The sequence below is a fragment of the Trichechus manatus genome, unplaced genomic scaffold (assembly GCF_000243295.1).
Source record: "Trichechus manatus latirostris isolate Lorelei unplaced genomic scaffold, TriManLat1.0 scaffold00100, whole genome shotgun sequence".
NCBI classification, from domain to species: Eukaryota; Metazoa; Chordata; class Mammalia; order Sirenia; family Trichechidae; genus Trichechus; species Trichechus manatus.
The window spans coordinates 492,819-516,166 of NW_004444036.1; the positions used below are offsets into that span (position 1 = coordinate 492,819).

General features: G+C 45.2%; 1 protein-coding gene across 1 annotated transcript in view; it reads left to right on the top strand.

The window, feature by feature from the left end:
• Nucleotides 1-6,791: 6,791 nt before the first annotated feature.
• The window catches only part of SYAP1 (synapse associated protein 1), a 28,537-nt gene continuing 11,980 nt past the window's right edge, over nt 6,792-23,348 (top strand). The window contains exons 1-5 of the mRNA XM_004382815.2: nt 6,792-7,101; nt 16,659-16,777; nt 17,711-17,777; nt 20,370-20,443; nt 22,943-23,082. Of these exons, the coding sequence (XP_004382872.1) occupies nt 6,906-7,101; nt 16,659-16,777; nt 17,711-17,777; nt 20,370-20,443; nt 22,943-23,082 (596 nt within the window). The 5' untranslated portion in view covers nt 6,792-6,905. The remainder of the gene's footprint in view (nt 7,102-16,658; nt 16,778-17,710; nt 17,778-20,369; nt 20,444-22,942; nt 23,083-23,348) is intronic.

Consider the following 23,348-nt stretch of genomic DNA (forward strand, 5'->3'; position numbering starts at 1 on the left):
GGCGCCGGACTGGGTAGCCGGTGGCGACGGCAGGCTCCGCCCCGCGGCCTGCCTGGCGCTCACCTGTGGGACCGGGCGATGAGGGCAGCCGCCGCTAGGGGTGTCCGGAGTCCCCACCCGTCCCCCCGCCGCCCGCGCGGGCCTTTCCCCCCGTGCCCTGCCGCTGGCCCCGCCGACTCACGCTGGGGAGCCTGGGGCTGACACCCGTGTCTGTGCAATGGCCAACACCAAGAGCTAAAAGTGCGTCCTCCGGCACCGCCAGCCCCCGCCCCGCGCCCCAGACGCCCGCCGCCCCAGGCCTCGCTCGGCCCGGCCCGCTCCCCCAGCCGCGGCTCACTTTGCATAGGCACTCCCGGCGCGTGGTCAACTGCACGGTCCTCGGCGAGCCCCGGCCCCTCCGGCGGCCAAGTCCTCAGCCTGGGGCCTCCAGTCCAGTCCTCACTATTGTGAAGAGCTGCTCTCTGCACAAACGTTTGCTGATCCACGACTACGCGCCAGAAACTGCAGGAGCGCTCAGGAGAGGACGAAAAGAAAACGGACTTCTGCCTTTGAGGGGCTCGCCGTCTGGCGGGAGAGCTACAAAAGGAGTGGAATCAGTAAAGTTCCATAGAACGAGAAGCTGCTGCGGGGCGGGGGAAAAAGGCGGAGAACAGTCAGAGCTTCAGAGTGACTTCTTAAGAGGGTTTGATGGATGGCTGGTGTTGAGAAAGGACACCAGAGGTTATTAAGGAGAAGGGAAGAGCTTACCAACCACAAGGAGAAAGGATCTAACAGTGGCTAAGCACCTGCTAGGTAACAGCTCCCTTAAACAGGTTTTCTCATTTGCATTGTTACCCTCCTTTTACAAGTAGGGACCCAAAGCAAAAACCGTTGCAAGTCATGGAGTGACCCCATGCGTGTCAGAGTAGAACTGTGCTCCAGAGAGTTTTCAATGGCTGTGACCTTTCAGAAGTAGATCGCCAGGCTTTTCTTCGGAGGCCTCTGGGTGGACTTGAACCCTTGCGCTACCCAGCGGCTTACAAATAAGGACATTTGGTTTCAAACACCTTAAGTTACCTGCCTTTAAAAGGCTTCTCTCCTATCAAAGTCTTACTGTTAATGCTAACCCCTGCCCACCTCAGGAAAACAAAAGTGCATATTCTAGGAACTATATTCAGTGGCCTAAAGGTCTGGTTTTTGTTGGAGTGGTCCAAGTAGAAGATGAGGAGGAGGCAGAGATGCATAGTGGTATCTTTACCAAACCAGCGAGTATAAGAGGAACAAATCAGATTGAGCCAGGGAGAACTCCTTCAGCTACAAGCCTACCTAAGAGACCCAGGAGCCAGCAGGGAGAGAGGTACTAGACTTCTGGCAATTGGGCGTATGGGTTTAGAGATCAGGAGAAGGGCCTAGACAGGAGTCTCAGGAATAGAGATGTATGTGGTGAAAGCTACAAGTGTTGAACTTATGCAAGGAAACAGTGTAGAGAAAGAAAAAACCAAAACCAAACCCGTTGCCCTCAAGTCGATTCCGGCTCATAGTGACCCTATAAGACAGAGTAGAACTGCCCCATAGGGTTTCCAAGGAGTAGCTGGTGGATTCAAACTGCTGACCTTTTGGTTAGCAGCTGAACTCTTAACCACTACGCCACCATGGTTTCCAGAGAAAGAAAAGAGGGCTGGAAATCACCAACAAGAGGGAATTTGTTTAAAAACCATCAGCCAGTAAGGCCACTGATCTGAATTTATCTGTACTTGCGTTCCAGCAATCTCAAAGGAAAGTGTTGCCCTTCTCTGGTCCCCAGAGCTAACCCCTACCTAGAAGGAGAACCAGAAAAAGCAATAGGAGCAGGAACAGTTGCAAACAAGAAGGGAAAGAAGCAGCAGGGGATCGTTTTTCAGAAATCGGGGTGCCCCTGAGCTGCCAGGTGCCTCAGAGAACACAGGGAGGTAAAGACTGAAAAGTACACTTCCGATTTAGGGATCAGAGGGCAACTGGCATCTTCATGGGAACTCTTTCAGCAGTGCAGTGGGGTCAGAGCCATACTGCCCATGGATTGAAGAGTAAGGAAGATAAAGATGGTAAGTCAAGACAGCCTTTTGCAAAGCCTGAAATGGAAAGAAGCAGTAGAAAAATGGTAGGTAAGCATATTCTGAGTATGATTATGGGTTGAGGGGAAGGAGGGAGAGGTTAAAGATACAGGAGAGAGGACGAGAGTCCCAGGGAAGAGAGAGAGTGCAGATGGACAGAATTAGCTTTCAGCCAGAGGAAGAATGTCTCTGACATTGGAGGGAAAGAGGTTAGGAAGGGTGCAATACAGAAGATGTGTGAGTATAGGGATGGGAAGCTGAAGGAGCTTGGCCCAGAAGGCTTCTGTTTTCTCTATTGTATGGGAGTCAGGGCTAGCTATGGAAAATAGAAGGGTTTGAAGTGAAATGGAAGGTTTAAGAAAGTGGTGAAAGTTCTGAATAACCAATGTGAGATACTAGAGGGACAAGTTAGTCAAGTGTCATTGGAGACCTTAAAAAAAAAAAGCCAAACCAATTGCCTTCAAGTCAATTCTGACTGACTCATGATGATCCCATGTGTTGCAGAGTAGCACTGCACTCCATAGGGTTTTCAAGGCTATGACCTTTCGGAAGCTGTGATCTTTCGGAAGCAGATCACCAGAACTTACTTCTGGGTAGGTTGCAATCACCAGTCTTTTGATTAGTAGTTGAGCACTTAACCATTTGTGCCACTCAGGGACTCCATTGAAGACCTAGCGAAGTTTAAAAACCACAGTTGTGTAGTGATGTTCAGCTATAATTTCGCAAGATATATATAGATATGTAAATGTAGATACTTATGAAAAAAAGCAGAGATTGCTGGTTGGGTAGAGTAGAAGGACAAGACGGGGAGGGAGTTGAGGGTGCTAAAAGAATGTGATTGTAGTAATGGACCAGGTGTTTAGTCTGTAGAGGAAAGGAACTGAAACCAGCAGAGAGCTAAGAGATGGGGAGAAAGAAAAGAGAAAGGTCAAAAGACTGGAGGCTCAATTCAAAGAGGGCCTCTGAGAATGGGAGAACTGGTGCACTGTCACCAGAGAGTGTCATGTGGGAGTTGAAGACTTCAAAGGGGAAGCAATTATAGGAGATGATAAGTTGTAGGGTATGGCCAGTGATACGGAATACAAAGTGAGATGGAGATCACTGGAATTGGATCAAGCACTTTCAAGGCTAGTGTATTGGGCATTGAGGGCCCCACGAAGGTGGTGGGAGTTGAGAAGAAGAGTAAGTTGAGGCCCAGGAACCAAATCTTCAGTGAATGTGTGGAAGTGACCCTGAAGCTAATAGATGAAGATCACAGAGAAGGGTAAAGAGTTGTATGTCGTTGTTAGTTGCTGTCAAGTTGATTCCAACTCATAGTGGCCCCACGTGTGCACAGCAGAACTGGGCTGTATAGGGTTTTCAAGGCTGTGACCTTTCAGAAGCAGATCGCCAGGCCTGTCTTCTGAGGTGCCTCTGGGTGGGTTTGAACTGCCAACCTTTTGGCTAGTAGTCAAGTGTTTAACCATTTGCCCCACCCAGCTGCCTAAAGAGGTGTATAGCAAAATCCGTTTCAAAACGACAGGGAGACTTTCCCCTATGAAGGGTGAAAGAGCAGTCAGTGTTGTGGAAGAAAAGGTAAGGAGCTAGGGATACTGATGTCAACTTCTGAGAAAATGATCAGAGGCTTCACTCAGCGGGGCATCCTTAGGGACTCTCAGAAGTCCATTCCAACTCATAGCAACCGTATAGGACAGAGTAGAACTGCCCCATAGCAGCGCTCCAAGGAGTGGCTGGTGGATCCGAACTGCCGACCTTTTGGTTAGCAGCCCAACGTTTAACCACTGTGCCACCAGGGCTCCAGGGGAGACCCAGGTCTCCATAAAGGCCAAAATAAGGAGGAAACACCTTGTAAAAAGGCTGGAGAGAGAGATAGATGGGTTTGTCAATGAAACAAGCCTTCTAGAGCGCCCAGTGGAAAGGATGTTTGTGAAATAGGTGATCTCGACAGTAATACTTACTACCTGCCACGTACGTACACAAGGCTTTCCTTCCACATTTCAGTACTTTATTTCCTCTTTAGGAAGCCATTGTTATGATCTCCTTCTAATGAGGAACCCAAGGCTCAGAGATGTGAAGTGTCTTCTCTAAATGTACATGAGTTAATATGAGTGGCAAAGCAAGGACTTCAATTCAAAATGTCTGTCTCCAAACTCTTCTCCATGGGATACAGAGCCTCATCTAGTAATATTTTTCTCTCATTCTACAAGGCTAACAGATGAAAGATATTTTGTAAGTAAAAAGGGATTATTATGATAACTACTGTATTATTAAAACAAAATGGAAAAAAATAGAAAAACAAATTTAATAACAAGGGTGCAGAGTGGCTGAATTATGTGGGATAAGAGTGTGTCCTCATTAAACAAGTAGTTATTCATGGCCTATTATATACAAAAGGGGTCCCTGGCTGTTGCAAATGGTTAAGCTCTCGACTACTAGCTGAAAGGTTGGCCGTTTGAACCCTCCCAGAGGCACCTAGAAACAAAGGCCTTATGATCTTCCGAAAGGGCACAGCCTTCAAAACTCTATGGAGTAGTTCTACTCCGCACACATGGGGTTGCCGTGAGTCATAATCGACTCAATGACAGCTAACAACTGTATACAAAGCATTGTGCTGGACCCTCCAGAGGATCAAAAAGAAATGAAAGGGAAGTCCCTCATTAAGTTGATTACTTATATTCTTTTATAATCTTTTATTTTGATGAATTTTACCTTTCAGAACAGTTGTAAAGGTGTCTATCCCCTGGGACACACAGCCTTCACCGTGGTTTTAGGTGCTCCTGCAGATAAAGCAAAAGTAAGGCCGAATGGGATGGGCCCCCCCTCTTCTGTAGGACGGGCCAGCACTGTATGCCGTTTGCAGATGAGGAAGTCTGAAAGTCCAAAAGCACAAGTAACAAGTCAATGTTGTTCACCTGGGAGATGATGGCGTTAGAACTCCCATCGTAGTCTTCTGACTCAAATCAGGGCTTTTTCCAATCATACTTGGGACATGAGTTGGGGGCTGACTCGACAGCAGCTAACAACAACAAGAGAAGTTCCAGTGACCTGTGTAAGGAAAAGGAAATATCCTTTTCTGGAAAGTGTCAACTACTTTCAAGTTCTCGCTGACTTAAAAAATCCTAGAAAGACATTGGTCCTAACACATCTCCTGACTCTAAAAACAAGTTGGGCTTGTTAAACAGAAGTCCTGTACCAGAATTAATGTAAATACAAGTCAGGCTGTAAAACTGGACCTCAGGGAATTCCCCACCTCCTCACACAGGCTACTGGAGCTTTCCTTGTTTTTGTTAGCTGCTGTCGTCGGCCCCCAACGCATGGTGACTTCATGCACAATGGAACCAAACACTTCTGGTCCTGTGCCATCCCTATGATAGGTTTCAGATTGCACCATTGTGATCCATAGGGTTTTTGTTGACTGATTTTCAGAAGTAGATCAATAGGCCTTTCTTCCTAGTCCATCTTAGTGTGGAAGTTCCACTGAAACCCTGTTCAACATCACAGCAACAAGCAAGTTTCCACAGATAGAGGAGTGGTGGCTGTGCATGAGATGCATTGGCCAGGAATCAAACCTGGGTCTTCTGCATAGAAGGTGAGAATTCAACCACTGAACCAGTAATGCTTCTCAAAACAGTGGTGGTGGTGGTGGCAGGGGCTGGGGGAAGAATGAGGGGTGTTCTTCACCAGCAGATTGCTGGAGACCGTACTTGGGAAATATGTTTATGAACTCCCTGCTCTGAAGAGGTAGTTGTTCACTTAGCCAGTTTTTTTGGTTTGTTTTGTATTTTATTATGGAAAAAGTTAAACATACAGAAAAGTAGACATAGTAATATAACTAACCACCCAACTTCAACAATTTTCAGCTCATGGCCAGGCTTGATTCATCTGTATCCTCACCCATTTCCCCTCATCCTGTATTAATTTGATGCAAATTCCAGACATTGTACCATTTCATTGGTAAATATTTCAGTATGACTCACTGAAAGAACTTTTTTAAAAAAAAAACACGATACCAAGTGATGCCTTAATTTCATCAACTCTCCAGTGTCCAAATTTCCAATTCTTAACAAACGTCATACTTTTTTTTTTTTTGCAATTTGTTTGCTTGAATTAGGATCCAAATAAAGTCTACACGTTACCATGGGTTATGTCTCTTAAGTGTTTTTTAATCTATAATTCCCCCTCCATCTTTCTCTGTTCTTTGCCATTTAATTGGAGAAGCAAGGTCGTTTGTCTTGCGGTTGGTTTCTCAGAGTCTGGATTCTGCTGGCTGCATTCCGTGGTGTCTTTTAACACCTTCCTCCGTCCTGTGTATCCCTGTAAACTGGTAGTTGGACTTAGAGGCCTTGAGCCAGTTTTGATTGGGTTCATAAGGAGGCTAAAGCTATCCATTTCCGTGGGAGCCTGGCCCAGTCGGACCTGAACAGCCGAGGCTAAGCCTCCAGTCAAGCTGCTTAAAGGTAATCATAAAATGAGAGACTAAGTAGGGCTGTGGCAGAGAAGCCGCCGTCCATACGCCTAGAACAGGGCTCAGGCACCTCCAAAACTGGGGAAGGAGGTGGGACAAGACCACCCGGGGAAAGCCTTTGTCACTTTCTATGGGGACAATAAAGTTATCGAAATCGACGGCAAGGGCAGCTGAGGCCTTCCAGCCGGAAGTGACACACGCGGCCAACGGAGGAGTTGCCATAGAGGCAGGGAGACGGATAGAGGGTCCGCTCTCAGGTCGCTCCGACTTCCGGCCATCTCCTTGGACGACCGGTTGGAAAGAGTCCGGAGCTGGCAGCACCCGCGGGGCTCTCCGGGGACCGGGACTGCGGCGGCGGCCCTGCGGGCGTGATGTTCCGGGGTCTAAGCAGTTGGTTTGGCCTGGAGCAGCCGGCGGCGGACGGCGCGCCGTCCGAGGGAGACAGGCAGCCCGAGGGAAACGCTCCACCCAAGCAGCGCTCCGAGGTGGTGGCGGAGTCCTCTGAGGATGAGCCGCAGCAAACGGGGGACCAGGAGCTCCTTCTCGACCAGGCCAAAGGCCTAGGCAGTGAGTCTCCCCCGGAGTCCCGGGATCGGAGAGTGCGGGGGAGTGCCCGCCCGACGCCCCTGGGGGACTGGCCGGACCAGCTAGCGGTTGGGGAGTAGGGGAAAGGAGAGGGTGTGTGTCGGTCGGTCCTCGCCGGTACGGGTGGGATCGTTGAGGACTTGAAGGCTGAGGCTTTATGTAGCAGTCAAGCCTTGTTCTTGAAGTTCCTGGTGATATGTCAGTCTTTGCAAAGTTTGTAAACATTGGGAGCAGGACTGCAGTGAAGTGGTATGGCCCGACGTCTGCAGGTTGAACAGGGAATCTTTTTTGTTTAATTCGCCAGCTTCTCCCTCTACCCCCGCCCTCCGCTCCCAGGACGGGGAATGTTGACGGGCCAGAGTTGGTTGCAAAGGGTCTTTGCTTTTAGGGAAGAATGTGCTGTCCGAAGTATATTGACAGAGTTACTGAATGTCACCGTCATGCTAATCTCTTTTTTAGGAGCAATGAGACCTTTTCCCTTAAGGTGGGAACCAAAAAAATAAAAAGACCAAACCCGCTGCCGTTCAGTCGATAGCGACTCTATGGGACAGGATAGAAGTGCCCCATAGGGTTTCTTTACGGAAGATTACAACTCAGCGTTTAACCACTGCGCCACCAGGGCTACTTTGAGGTGGGAAAAAAAAAAAACCTGTTGCCGTGGGAGAGGAGCTGGTGCAGCCGGTTAAGTGCTTGACTACTAGCCTAAAGGTTGGCAGTTTGAACCCACCCAGAGGCACCTGCAAAGACAGGTCTGGTGCTCTGCTTCTGAATGGTCACAGCCTTGAAAACCCTATGGAGCAGTTCTACTCTGCACACGTGGGGTCACCATGAGTCAGAATCAACTGGACTGGCAACTAACAACAACAATGTGTAGGTTGCAGTACTAGGAGTTTTATGAACAGTTTCTCGTTTCATCTGTTAAACACCCCATTGAGTTGGGGGAACAGGCCCAGAGTTAGTGGCCCAAAGTTATACTGAGAGTAAGTGATAGAAGTGGAATTTGAATTTAGGTCTGTCTAATTTCAAAGCCCATGCTCCTTCTGAGTTAGGGAGGGGAGGAAGATAGTAGGCATGAAGAATAAACACCTGCTGTCTGAGTCAGTATCGACTTGACGGCAACGGGTTTGGTTTTTGGTAGTAATTCTGTTTCTGGAGAGATCTTCCCAGGCATAAGTAGTCAAAGTGTCTTTGAGGAGATGGGCCCTAACCGAGACAGCACTACAAGCACTCCTGTGCAAAGACAGATATTAAATTCAGCAGGGGTTTTTAAGAATCTACTAAAAGGCAAGAGGGGTGGGAAGGGTGAGCCTGAGAGTATAGAAACACACAGTTGAAATAGAAAGGCCCTCCTGACATTCAGAAACTTCCTGTGGAGTAGAGGGACCAGGAAGCCAGATGTAATCTCATGTAATGACGGTATATAATCTCAGCCCAAGAGCCCCAAATACTGCACGGAGAAATAAAAACTTACTGCTGTGCAGTGAAATCACTACAGAGGGAATGCCTGTTTCCAGTGCAGAGAATTGGAAAGGAAAGAATTTGGAATATTCAGGAGATGGTGGTGGTGGTGTTAGTTGCTGTCCAGTCGATTCCAACTCCTGGCGACCCTATGTGTGCAGAGTAGAACTGCTCCATAGGGTTTTCAAGGCTGTGACCTTTTGGAAGCAGATTGCCAGGCCTGTCTTCCAGGATGCCTCTGGGTAAGTTTGAACTGTCAACCTTTCGACTAGTGGTCATCAACCTTTCATCTAGTAGTTGAGCACTTAATCATCTGCGCCACACAGGAACTCCTTAGGAGATGGTAAGGAGATGAATTTGACTGGAGCAGAGAGGCTAGGTTAGCTGGTTGAGATAAATAAAAGTGGGACCAAGCTAGGAAATGCAGGGTATGGCTGTTTATTCCCTTTCATGGAAACCAGTCCTTTTCACTTATCAGCAGGAGCTTCTTAAAACTTGTTAGTTGCCCTCAAGTTGGCTCCCACTCATAGCGACCCCATGTATAACAGAACGAAACACTGTCCCGTTGTCTTGGTTATCTGGTGCTGCTATAACAGAAATACCACAAGTGGATGGCTTTAACAAAGAAAAATTTATTTTCTCACAGTCTAGTAGGCTACAAGTCCAAATTCAGGGTGTCAGCTCCAGGGGAAGGCTTTCTCTCTCTTTCAGCTCTGGAAGAAGGTCCTTGCGATGCATCAGTCTTCCCTTGGTCTAGGAGTTTCTCCATGCAGGAATCTTAGGTCCAAAGGACACGCTGTGCTTCTGGCACTGCTTTCTTGGTTCTGTGAGGTCTCCTTGTCTCTCTGCTTGCTTCTCTTATATCTCAAAAGAGATTGACTTAAGACACTATCTAATCTTGTAGATCTCATCAATATAACTGCCATTAATCCATCTCATTACGTCATAGTGATAGGATTTATAACACATAGGGAAATCACATCAGATGACAAAATGGTAGACGATCATACAATACTGGGAATCATGACCCAGCCAAGTTGACAGACATTTTTGGGGGACACAATTCAATCCATGACACCTGTCCTGCATCATCTTCATGGTGGTTGGTATGCTGGAGTCCATTGTTGCAGCCACTGTGTATTCTGAGTGCCTTTCAACCTAGGGGGCTCATCCTCCAGCATTATATCGGATAGTATTCTTTTGGGAGCCATAAGGTTTTCATTGGCTAATTTGTGGAAGTAGATCGATCACCAGGCCTTTTTTCCTAGTCTGTCTTAGTCTGGAAGCTTCGCTGAAACCTGTTCACCGTGCGTGACCCTGCTGGCATTTAAAATACCAGTGGCATAGCGTCCAGCATCATAGCAACATACAAGCCACCACAGTACAACAGACTGATAGACGGGTGGTGGTCTTAAAAAACTTAACCCGTGGCCATCGAGTCGATTATGACTCATAGCTACCCTATAGGACAGAGCAGAACAGCCCCATAGGGTTTCCAAGGCTGTAATCTTTATGGAAGCAGGCTGCCACAACTTTCCCCTGTGGAGCAGCTGGTGAGTTCGAGCAGCCAAGCACTTAACCACTGTACCACGAGGACTCCTGTCTTAAAACTTAGTGAGAGCTTTATTGTCAGCTTGAAACCTCATGTATGTAGTACTTAGGAAAGGCCTCTGAATATTTTTTAATAAATGTGCTTTTGATATGGATCTCTGCTTTGGAGCTAATGCACTTGTGTTGTGTCTTTTAGAGTGCTGCCATCTCTATCTTTTCCTCACCAGACTCTATTCTGATATTTGGGGAGGCTAAGGTTAGATAGAAGCCCCTCCCACCCCACCCCCCATACACACACACTGTGGACTTAAAGTATCAGAATACACAAGAGCCCTTTTGTTTCTGAAATGTATGTGATTTTAGAAAGACCTAAAGGTTCTAGTTTGCACACAAACTTTCAGAGAGATGAGAGAGATGATCAGATTTTTTTTATTCTACCTAATGATCCTAAGGTATATTATCTTCAAAAAGACCAACCTATGTTTTGAAAACTGAAATTAAACATCTCTGAGCCTGACTCCCACTGAGTAGATTAGTTTTCTTAGTCTTTTAAAATCTATGTGGAATTTCCTGGGAGCCCCATTTGTTCTGCAAACATTTGCTGCGTACCTACCTTCAAGATTGGACCCTACACACTTCCTGGTCTGTGGTCACCTGTTTATAAATTTGGGCCACTAATCAGTTACAAGCGTTATACACCCAGGACTGCATTCCACTCCCTCACCCAAAAACCAACCCTTCTGATCCTCAGCCCTCCCTCCTATGATCACCTGCTTCAGAAGGAGGAACAGTTTATAGGGGAGTCATTTAAGAGCTCCTCCCTACCTGAAGGGCCTCCACCCCGAAGTAACTTCTCTTACTCAGCACGAAATGGTTGGTTTTTGTTTTTATTAAAGTTGGCCAAATTAGAGTTGTATCTGTACTCTTTCTTTAAAAACTACCTGTACTTCTGGGAGTGTTAAATATCTGAGTCATCCACACAGTTTAAATCAGTGGGAGGGTGGCCAAAGGTGAGTGTTGGCTATTTCAAAAATGTTCCCCAAACCAGTCCATGTCCAGGAATAGAGGAAGGGCTGCCTCTTCTTTCTTCTCCTTGGAAGAGTGCTGGGAGTATTGCAGTGGAACTGTGTTAATTAGGCCAACCTCCTTTTTTTTTCTGTGGAGAAAGTGCATTTCAAGTTACAGGTGCCTACCTGCAAACTAAGAGGGCTCCAAATGTGCGTTTGTACCTGGGAAAGTGTGTATGTGCTTTGAAGTAGAAGTAAAGTATCCAGTTGGGTCCCGATTACCACAGCTCTGATGACAAACCCAGGCTTCCCATGAGGAGGGCAATGCGAGTGGTCCAGAGCTTAGATCCCATGGCTCATGAGCAATACTTCAAAGAACTGGGGATTATAACTTGAGAGACTTAAGGACATTGCTCAGAATTCTGAAAGGTTTTTTTTTTTTTTTTTTTTTTAATAGGAAGTTGTTTTATGTTAGTTACAAGGACAGATCAAAGGCAAAGAGGTAGCAGTGACAAGGGTGGTGAAAAAAACTTTCTAATTAGAGATGGCTAATAGTAATAACTGGCTATCCTTCAAAGTCCTCTCCTCATCCCTGGAAGTGGGGCTGTCTGGATAGGAGGATGAATTAGGTAATCTCCCGGGTCCCTTGCAACACTGAATTCTAAAGTTGTATGAAATATAGTATCTTTGAAAAATTAGGCAGCCTCTTTATAAGAGTATTAATTTTCTAAGGCTTTACCACTATATGCTTATTGTTTTTCTGTTGTAGCAGTAAGCGTTAAGCTCTAGCTTTGTCTCTGTTTACTCTGACAAATGTATACTTTTTCTGGCCTTTGAGAGCCTTCTCACCTTCTTTTACCCTTGTAATTCCATTCAGTTGTGCAATTGTTCATCTGACATGAGGCAGTATGGGGTGGGGCATGAGCTGCGGATTTATCCTGTGTTTGGGTTCCCAGTACTTATGGTGCTGTCTTTATTGTTACATCATTTGCAAATTATAGAAAATTTGGCTACAAATTACAGAAAATCCAATGAACATAGGCTTAACGAGAGAGCACGTATTGTTTATATGTTGGGGGTCCCCAAGACCACCCCCGCTTTCTATGATTCACTAGGAGGACACTTAGGACTCAGCATATAGTCGTACTCATGGCTGTGATTTATTACAGTGAAAGGAGACAAAATACAATCAGCAAAGGGGAAGGTGCGTGGGGCGAAGTCTGGGGGAAACCAGGTACGAGCTTCCAGGGTCCTCTCCTGTGGAGTCATATAGGACACACCTGATTTTCCCGGCAATGAGTTGTGACAACCTGTGTGAAATGTTATCTACCAGGGAAGCTCATTAGAGACTCAGTGCCCAGGGTGTTTGGGAGGTGCTGGTCAAATAGGTACCCCCTGCATAGTCTATACGATATTTCAGACTCTCAGAAGGGAAGCAGGTGTTCCACATAAACCATGTTGTTTGCACAAACAGTTTGGACACAGTGAGCCACTCTTATCTCTCAAAGATGGGAACCCTCCCAAAATCTAAGTTCCCAGATGCCAGCCAAGGACCAGCCTAGGGCCAGCCTTGCAAGTGGGCCTTTCCAAGGAGAGCAAGTTCAGGCCTGCTGTGTTAACTCTTTTTGTGAAGTTTACAAGAAATCTGAGGATGGGAGGTTCCGGGGTTGGTTCCTCAGCTCAAAGATGTCATCAAGGAACCACCTCCCCACGCTTCCCTCCTCAGCTGGTCCCTCAGGCTCACAAGACAGTAACTGAAGTAGAAAGACAGGAAGGGGGCTCTGTCTTCCTACAGCTCCCTTTGTATTAGAAAAGAAAATAAGTCCCAGATGCCACCTTGCAGGCTCCCCCTTACGTCTTTAGCCAGAGCTGTGCCGCATGGCTTTTCTGAGCTTCAGAGGGCTTGAGGAATGCAAGCACCTGGCAGAGGATCCTGGCCACGGGGGTACTATTACCTTGGTTGGTGTGGGCTTATCATGATTCATTCTCTGGGGCTAGGCACATTGGCACCCAGACAAAACTGAGGTGGTCTTGGCAAGGAGGAAGGAGATGGGCTATTGGGTAGGCAGTCAACAGGGTTTGCCCCTATCATCATCATATAGGACAAATGATTTATCCTCTCTGAGCCTCAGCTTCCTTATCTGTAAACTGGGCAGATTACCATATTTTTTTTTCTCGCAAATAATGTGACCACGTAAATAACACACCCACACATATAACATGCATAGCATGCTTAAGAAAATAATGTTCCAGGGAGTTGCACAGTTGGAAAAAATGTATAATATGTGTGTTATTTGAGTGAAAATATGGTATACCTACCCTTCTTCCCAGGAAGCTTGTGACAATAAATTGACATAATGAAAATGAAGGTAAAATAACTACTTTAAATGTTAGCTAAGTCATATTCCTTCTCAAAAATTTTAATTTGACTTCTCCTTTGGTTGCTACTTCATTTCAGACCTGTCTTTGTTCCTGAGTTCCTGAAGTGGACATTGTACTCTTACTTCTGGTTAACTGTTATCAGATGTCTTAGTCTCAATTTTTCCTAACCACTTAGCAAAAGTATCTGTAACTTGGTGTTAGATACCTCTTTGAGAAATTAATAAGGCACTTCTCGTCTTTATCAGCCTCTTACCTGGAAATCTCTTGTTGTTCTCTCCCACTGGACCCGGGAATCTAGGCCGCTGGCCAGCTGCTCTTGGGAGACAGTTCTCCCTCCCTTCTCTGAGTGCCTCCTCCTTTGTTTAATGAGTAGTCTTCCTCCTCCTGTTGTCTTTGACACTTTTATTTTCTTGCTCAGGAATGGACATTCCTTGAGGGCTAGAACTGTGCTTTCTCTAATGTTCCATGTGTTCAGTGCACTCCACCCATGGAGTATTTACAATCTAGCTGGTACTTGGGATTATTATGATAAAATACGAGTTTTAAATAACAGTCCTTCCTCAGAATAAAAAAGACTAATCTAATTCAAAATGTATCCCTGAGAAAAATCTTAGTAAAGAGAACCCTATACTATTAGAACTTTAGATTTCTTTGTCTACCTGCAAAGAATATTTTTATGAAGAAGTACTGTGGTTGTTTACCAATTTTATCACATCACTCTGGGTAAACAGACTAGTCATAACCAGAGATATAAGTGATCTACCTAAAGCTCGACACATAATTATGTCACTCCCATTCATCCACTCAGCAAGTACTTACTGCTCACCCACTGGGAGACAGTGTGAACCGGACAGTCCCTGTCCCTGCCTTGATGGGGCTTCCAGTGGGCCTGCAGTCTAGCTGAGAAGACAAGCATTAACCAAGTATCAGTAGAGTGTTGTGAGTATTGATGTTCGGGCAAGATGAGGTGCTGAACGAACAGCTCGCAGGGGCACCCTACTCCAGCCAAAGAGTCAGGGACCATTTCCCCAAGGAAGTGATGTGTAAGTGGAGGCCCAAAAGGTGTGTAAGAGTTAGCCAGGCAGCAAGGGCAGAGAAACCAAGGGAATAACATATTTGAGGCCCCCTCAGAGGTACTAAAAGAATTTCTGTGTGGTCATGAATGTAGAATGGGGGTGAGGGGTGACAAGAGCAGGACCAGAGTATAGATAAGTAGTGTCCTGTGGTGTAGGCACAGTGGGATGTTGATGTGATTGACAGAAGCCAGCAGACATTAGTGGAGAAGGTAGACTTTGTTTAATGGTAAAGGATATAAAAAGTTGGCGAGACAGTCATTCAGATTTGGAAATACTGCTACACGTTACCAAATTTCTGTACAAGTTACCTGATTTCCCTGGAAGTGATACCACCAATACAGTAAGGATTTAATCAGGTGGGCAAAGCTCCCCTTGCCGTTCCTCTTGAGGTTTTCTCCCTGCCTGACCATTGTGAGTCTACACGCCTGCCCCTCAACAGGTGCAAGTCACAGCTGCAAAACATCCCTAATGTACTGAATATTTACTGTGAGGTGAGGAGAATCGCAGGTGAGAAGTACAGGAGCATTCCCCGGCTGGTCCAGCTTCAGACCCGCCCTAGGTCTCTTCCTGCAGGCCAGATTCTGTAAAGTGTGTGGACTTTGAAATGCCATGTGTCCACCAATTGGCCTTCATAACAAAGTGCAGTAGAGCCCTGGTACATATGTCACTTCAGGTCTTCAGGGAAGTTCATTTCGAGTTTTGGTTCTGTTATATAAAAATGAAAGTTTGTGTGTTCCAGTTTTTTTTTTTTTTTTAATTGTTGTGTTTTAAGTGAAAGTTTACAATTTAAGTTAGTCTCTCATACAAAAATTTCTACATACATTGTTCTGTGACCCTAATTGCTCTCCCTATACTGTGACAGCACACTCCTCCTTTCCACCCCGGATTTCCCATGTCCATTCAACCAGCTCCTGACCCTCTCTGCCTTCTCATCTCGCTTCCGGACAGGAACTGCCCATTTAGTCTCGTGTATCTACTTGAGCTAAGAAGCTGTGTGTTCCAGTTTTAATCTTGTCCCACGTATTTGCTTGTCATTCATTATTAGCTAAGAAGGATTTACTGGGACAGTGGTGGTGCAGTGGTAGAATTCTTGCCTTCCAACCCGGGAGACCTAGGTTTGTTTCCTGGCCAGTGAACCTCCACTGCAGCTACCACCTGTCTGTCATTGGAGGCTTGCAAGTTGCTATGATGCCGGATGGGTTTCAGGGGAGCTTCCAGACCAAGACAGACTAGGAAGAAAGGCCTGGCAGTCTACTTCCAAAAAAATCAGTCATTGAAAAACCGCTATGGATCACAATTTCCAATCCCGTTGCACATGGGGTCGCCAAGAATCAGGCCGACTCGACAACTAACGAAGGATTTCTATATAACTGTTTATATTAAGGCTTGCCAAGATTTCTGTTTATTAAAAATTTCCCCAGATTTATCATGGGATGAGTTAATCTGGGGGTAAAAAAAAAAAAACAAAAAAAACCATTGCCGGTACTAGCAGGAGAGAACCAAAAAAACCAAACCCGTTGCCATCGATTCCGACTCATAGCAACCCTATAGGACATAGGGTTTCCAAGAAGTGGCTGGTGAATTTGAACTGCTGACCTTTTGATTAGCAGCTGAGCTCTTAACCACTGTACCACCAGGGCTCCAATCTGGGAAATGAGGTACTTTTTTTTCTTTGAATAAGAAGGAACGAGGAGAAAATAAAGATGGGATACATGGGGGCTAGAAAGGAAGGAAAGTGTAAAGGAGCCTTGGTCTGATTTGTGCAGCAGGAGGGGAGATTATTTACTGAGATCTATTAGAACTGCAGACTTGAGAGGGGCAAGAAAAGTTTGAAACAGCTGCTGGGGAGAGTCGGCTCTCTGTCTTTGAGAGAGATGAATTCAGTGGACAGCCAAGCTACCAAGAAAGTGGGATACTGCCAGTGGGCCTCATTCCTTGTGTCTGATTCGCAAGGAACTTACCCTACAGTTTTAGATTCTTACAAGATCTCTAGAGGGGAAAAATCTCAAATGCAGTAACTATTATACTTGAACAGAAACATACTCTTTTTTTTTTTCCTTTGCAGACTATCTATTTAACTTTGCAACTGAGGCTACAAAAAAGATAACTGAATCAGCGGCCAAAACAGCACAAACAATAAAGAAATCAGTAGAAGAAGGAAAAATAGATGACCTCATTGATAAGGTATGTTTCAGTACCTTGTGGAAGTCGACATTTATGCAGTTCATTAGCTGCTAATATAATATCCCTTCTCCTTACGAGCTTTATTATTAGCCCAAGTACAAAGAATATTATTCTGATAAAAATATGAATTGTTGAGATTCTTGGGTTTTTTGGCTCTTTGTATAACAAGTGGCAGTGATCTAAATTACCTGATTTAAATAACTTTGGTTTTCTCTGAATATGTTCTAAAATATATTGAGTTACATTCAACTTTTCATATTGTGAGTTTAATTTTAAAATACAACTATTTCGAAATATACTTATGCCTTTGCATCAAGGTTAAGTTTTTCAAGTCCTAGCCCATTAAGAAGAACCCTGTTAAGACTCTAAGGAGTGAGTTCCTTTGTTGCAGTGGTGGTGAGTGGGTCTAACTTTCATTTGTATTCCTAATTACTTGGACTTAGGCCATCAATTGAACTTTAAATATATTGTTATTTAGATATTTTGTTATGTATACTATTTGTAAGCATGAGATTTGACCTGTCCTTTATTATTCTGCTAAGCAAAAGGTTGGCAGTTCGAATCCACCAGCTGCTCCTTGGAAACCCTATGGGGCAGTTGTATTCTGTCCTATAAGGTTGCTATGAGTTGGAATCAACTTGACTGCAACGGGTTTGTTTTTTTTGGGTTTTATTATTTTATGGAATAATGCAAAAATTAAATCTTAAGTCATTTATTTTTGCATTTGAAAAGATAATCCTTCATACGCGTAAAATTCAAAAATGTCAGAGATTCCCTTTTTTTGGAGAAACAGAGAAGTATCACTTTTTTAGCCTTCTTATTTAATGAAAATGAGTAAAATGCCTCAAATAGGCTTCTAAAATTTTGAATTTCTTATCTAACAGTAAATTTTTCCAAGTGATTTGATTCTTGATGTGTTTATTTTTTTAACAGACAATTATAGGAGATTTCCAAAAGGAACAGAAAAAATTTGTCCAGGAGCAACATACAAAAAAGTCAGGTATGGTATAGGTTTGTGTTACGTGACTTATCTAATCTGCCAAATTTTATTGTGTACTTTCTACATGTCAGGCACCACACTGAGGCTCTGAGAGTACAAAAATGTGTGAGAAACGGCCCCCATCTCTTGGGCAGCACAGAGACTGGTCAGGGAGACAAACCCACAAACGTTTTTGGTTTAAAGGAAGGGAGTTAAATTGTTCCTGCAACTGGGGTCAGCCAGTGCTGGCCCCTCTGGGGAGCTGGCTCTGAAAGAGCACCGGTAAGCTTTCATTCTCATGCCATGTGGAACGTGTTCCACTCAGTAGAGGATACTTACATACTAAAAAAAAAAAAAAACGAAAAAACTAAACCCATTGCCATCAAGTCGATTCCGACTCCCAGTGACCCTATAGGACAGAATAGAACTGCCCCATACAGTTTCCAAGGAGAGCCTGGTGGATTTGAACTGTTGACCTTTTGGTTAGCAGCTGTAGCTCTTAACCACTGCATCACCAGTGTTTCTACTTAAATACTAGTGCTTAGCAAATGTTGGCTCCCTCCCCATTCTCTTTAGGAGAGCCTTTCAGGGGAGTGACCAGGCAGTGACAGGCCCATGACAAATCATCGGGTGTTTGGGAAACTTATTCGCTACATTTACTTACTGACACAAGTGTGCCTGTTTAAATGCTTGCAGTTACAAGGCCTCAAAGTGCCTAATTTTACCGTTTGGTGGTGCTCAAACACAAAACCCAGCCTCATATCTTTGAATTTGGCAAAGGTCATGTAAAATAATGCAATCAGTTTGAGCTGTGCCACGAGCTACAGTTATTGTGGTAAGTTATCATAAGGCATTGTTGTACCTAAGTACACTCAACAGTGTGAAGCAGCTCTTTGGGACAAATAAACTATATGAGTTAACATGACTTAGTGAGTAACTGGAAGCAGTAAAATTGATCCTAGCTTGGGGACTTGGTGTAGGAGCTGGTGTCTCCAAGATAGGAACTATCGGAGAGTGATGTAAAAGGTTTGGAGGCAATTTCAGTTTTGAGGTGTCCATTAGACATCTGGGTGAGAGGAACATGCACAAAAGCAGACAAGAGAAAGCAGGTGGTATAGCAGGGGAACCTCCGGGTGTCTGAGATACTGTGGAACAGCTAGATCTGCACTGTCCAGTACAACAACCACTAGCCACATGTGGCTACTTAAGTTTAAATCAGTAAAATGAAAAATTCTCTTCCTCAGTCACACTAGCCACACTTCAAGTGCTCAATAGCCATCATCACAGAAAGTTCTGTTGGTCAGCACTGATGGAAATGAAATGAACAAGGTCCAGCACAGTTTATTCCCGTCTGAGGCGTGGAGAATTCTGTCTAGTGATGCTGGTTGTTAGCCAAGTCACGTAAAATCCACAACAGCAGGGGAGATCCTCTATGGGAAGGTGTCAAGCATGAAGAGAGATGTGAGAGATCCACAGCGTGTAGAGGAGAGGACGGGAGGGAGTTGGCAGTTACACAGTGCCTGCTGAGAGGCGGACACTTTTCCTACAATAGCTCATTTAATAAAAGGGAGACGATGCAATCAGCAAGGTTAGTGTTTGCAGAAGGTCACTCAGCTGATGAGTGAGGAAACTCAATTTGGCTTCAAAACCTGTGCCCATTTGCCCAAGTGAGAGGACACCTGAGGGGGAGAGCCCTGGAAGCCTGGAGAGGGCGACTTCCGAGGAGAGTGGGCCAGATCCAGAGAGAGCCAGTGATGGCAGCTCCCGGGAGTAAGGCACTGTGCCAAGTGCGTCATGTGCGTGAGTTCACTTAATCGTCACAGAAACTCTATGAAGTAATTACTTTTAGCTCCGTTTTCTAGATAAGGAAATTTTCTCAGAGAGAAAAGAACTGAGAAGTGTTTGTGGGTTTGGATAAGCAGGAGGCTACTGGTCACATGAAAAAGAGTAATTTCAGTGGAATGAGGGTAGGGGGCAGATTAGGAGCCACCATCTCCCCGCGAGTTCTAATCCTTACCTCCCTCAGCCTTGGGAGGCCTCGTAACCTGAGGGCATTTAGTACTAGGAGAGGCTAGGTAGGGTGAATCAGCCCTAAATGGAGATCAAAATGTTATAATAAATAATGTGAAAAAAAAGTCTAGGGTCAGCTATTACATTTTTTGTCATGTCTCTTGGCCTCATTTAATCTGGAACATTTCCACAGCCTTTCTTTGTCTTTTATGACATTCATGTTTTTGAAGAATGCTGCCACCCTCCCTTTTTTTAACAGAACATTTCCTCATTTGAGCTTCGTCTCCTATTTCCTTATGATTAGCTCAGGCTATCCATTGTTGGCCAGAAGACTCCCTGGTGATGTTGTGTCCCTGTCAGGGTCACATCTGGAGGCCCAGGATGCTCGCCGGTCCCTCATTGGTGATGTTAATTCAAATCACCTGGTCAAGGTGTTGGCTGGTTCTCCACTGTATAATTCAAGCAGAGTAATTTTTTATCAAATGCATAAGACTCAGAAATTAAGTCTAGGTATTGTGGTAAACCTTCATATTTGGAGCAGATTGTAGTGTAACCATCATCACCTGTTTTTCTCTTTGCCTCTTGCCATTAAAAACCTTCTAGAAGCAGCAGTGCCTCCATGGGTTGACAGTAATGATGAAGAAACAATTCAACAACAAATCTTGGCCTTGTCAGCTGTAAGTTTCTCATTGTGATACTGGTATAGAACATACTTTCTTCCTATCATGCTGCATCTATGTTGGCATGACTTTATCCTTAGCAGGATTTTTGTCTTCTGCGCAGTTTTTTTAATATTTTGAGATGTTAGGAACGTACACATAACTTTCACTAACTTTTAATTTGCTTATCCTAAAGTTCTTTTTTCTTGATGTGAAATTATAGCCTACCAGACGAAATAATTCTTTCAGCCCTAAAATGATTCTTCTGTGTTATTAAGATAAGCTTTTATCTTTAACATCTTACAGCATTCTGCTTCTGTATGAAACGACTATACTCTAATTTTTCTCTTTAACTGCTATATATATGTGTTTGTTTGAAACTGAAGTTGATTGAAATACAATTCCACATGCTGACCCACAAAAACTTACCTCAGGACTGACTTCAGAGGAAATGTAGCAATACTAATTAATAATTGTGTAGCACTTAACAATTTCCAAAAGCACTTTCTCATAGATTACCTTGTTTGAGCCTCACACAGGTCTGCAAGGAGGGTGCGGGGCTTTTATCCCCACTTCACGGGTGAGGGAGCCAAGACTCTCAAATGTTGTTTGACTCTTACTTCTTATCTGTGTTCTCCACTTGACTGTGAACTCTTAGAGGGCAAAGGCTGACTTTTATCTCATCATCCTCAGCACACAGGTTATAGATGACTGGATGAATATTCCACTGAGCTATCATTTTTACTTTTGACTATACTATCTTTTTAGTATATCAGTGGTGTCATGCATTGAATTATGTCCCCAAAAATGTATGTAGCAATTTGGCTGGGCCATGGTGCCCAGTATTATGTGGTTGCCCTCCATTTTGTGATTGTAATTTTATGTTAAAGAGGATTAGGGTGGGATTGTAACACCCTTACTAAGGTCACATCCCTGAGCCAATGTAAAGGGAGTTTCCCTGGAGTGTGGCCTGCACCACTTTTTATCTTACAAGAGATAAAGGGAAACAAGCTGAGAGTTGGGGACCTCATACCACCAAGAGAGCAGCACCAGGAGCAGAGTGCATCCTTTGGACCTGGGGTTCCTGCACAGAGAAGCTCCTAGTCCAGGGGAAGACTGATGACAAGGACCTTCCTCCAGATCCCACAGAGAGAGAAAGCCCTCTCCTGGAGCTGACGCCCTGAATTTGGACTTATAGCCTACTAGACTGTGAGAAAATAAATTTCTTGTTAAAGCCATCCACTTGTGGTATTTCTGTTAGAGCAGCACTAGATGACTAAGACAAGTGGTTTCCAAGCTTTTGGTTTTAACCCACTCTTTTTTTTTTTTTTTAAACCAGGCAAAATCATAAATGGAACCTCAGTATATAAAACAGATGTAAAACGGACTTCAGCTCCCTCCCATTGCCACCCCCTCCAAGAGCATTTTAAGGGTTTTTTTCTTTCTGTTTAGTAAAATCTTCATGGAACTGAGCATCCATTTCTGCACCTGTCTGAATACTGTGTATTTGTTTACCCTCTTATAGCCACACTTGACACTGGGGTCACTTATCCCGAGCAAAGACTTGAGGTAGTGAGAGTTGGTGTCAGTTGAGGGCCAACCTCAGATGCTCACCAGTCAAGTCCCCCGCAGCTCCTCTGCCCCCAGGCCTTTGCCCCCAGGCCTGTTCCTCTCCTACTCTCCTCCATCTCAGAATACAACTCCAGTTTTCCACTGATTTTTCTAGCCAGAAACCTAGGAGTCTCCCTCCAGTCGCGCCTCTCCCCCTACCTCCAGCCTGTTAGTATTTCCTGACAGTTCTGTTTTCAGAATACGGCTCCAGTCCGTTTCTGCCACCACTGTGGTCCTAGTCCCAGATCTCCTACCTGTGACCTCCTGACCGCTTTCCCATTCCAGTCCCTTGCCATTACAATGTTGTCTCAGCAGCCAGAGGGATCCATTGATGGTGTAAATCACTTCCTGTCACTCCCCTACATAGAATGTTCTAAAGATGGCTCAGCGCTCCTAGACTAAGCCCTACGCTCCCTCTTCTGGCTTCTAAGGCCCTTGGCGCTGCCACCTCTCCTCCCTGTGCCCGCTCCCCTGGCTCCAGCACTCCGCCCACACTGTTTCTTTGTTACACAACCAGGCCGAGCTTTGTTCTGCTTTTGGGGGCTTTTTCCTGGACCCTCCCCCCCTCCCCTGCATATTTCCCCACATCCGATCCTGGGGATGGCTGAGGACTCGTTCCGTTGTGCATGGGGTCGCCATGAGTCAGAGGCTGACTCGATGGCAGCTAACAATAACTCCCACAATTTTATCTCCTGGCCTCCCGAGAAGCTCTTTCCAGCTGAGATTCTTAGACGATACATGAAGGATCCATTTTTCTCAGGTCTCTATTAAGTGGACAGGTTAATGATAGCTCAGTGGACTTTGTGACTGAAGTCTTAGTCAAATCTTTGTCAAATCAGTGATAACACTGTTACATCGTAATTGCATTCTGTGGTTTTCACCCCATGTTTTTTCTTTTCTTCAAAGGACAAGAGGAATTTCCTGCGGGACCCCCCAGCTGGTGTGCAGTTCAGTTTTGACTTTGATCAGCTGTACCCGGTCGCCCTGGTCATGCTCCAAGAAGACGAGCTGCTGAGCAGGATGAGATTTGCCCTGGTTCCTAAACTGTGAGCTGGCGCGCCACCGCCCACAAGTGGACATGTGCATTTCCTGATGGCCTTGTTGATATGCTGTGTCACAGGAGTGTCATTGAACGAGGCCCAGATGGCCTCCGACTCTCTGTGCACAACAAGGGGCTCTGCCGCCCCAGCAGATTCCCAGCAGGGCCTCACAAAATCTAAACCGAGAGCAGGCTTCCCAGGACATTTGGGGCGGAGGTGAGACGTGCTCTTTTATCCCCAGTTAGAAGGGAGAACGCATGTTCCTACAGAAA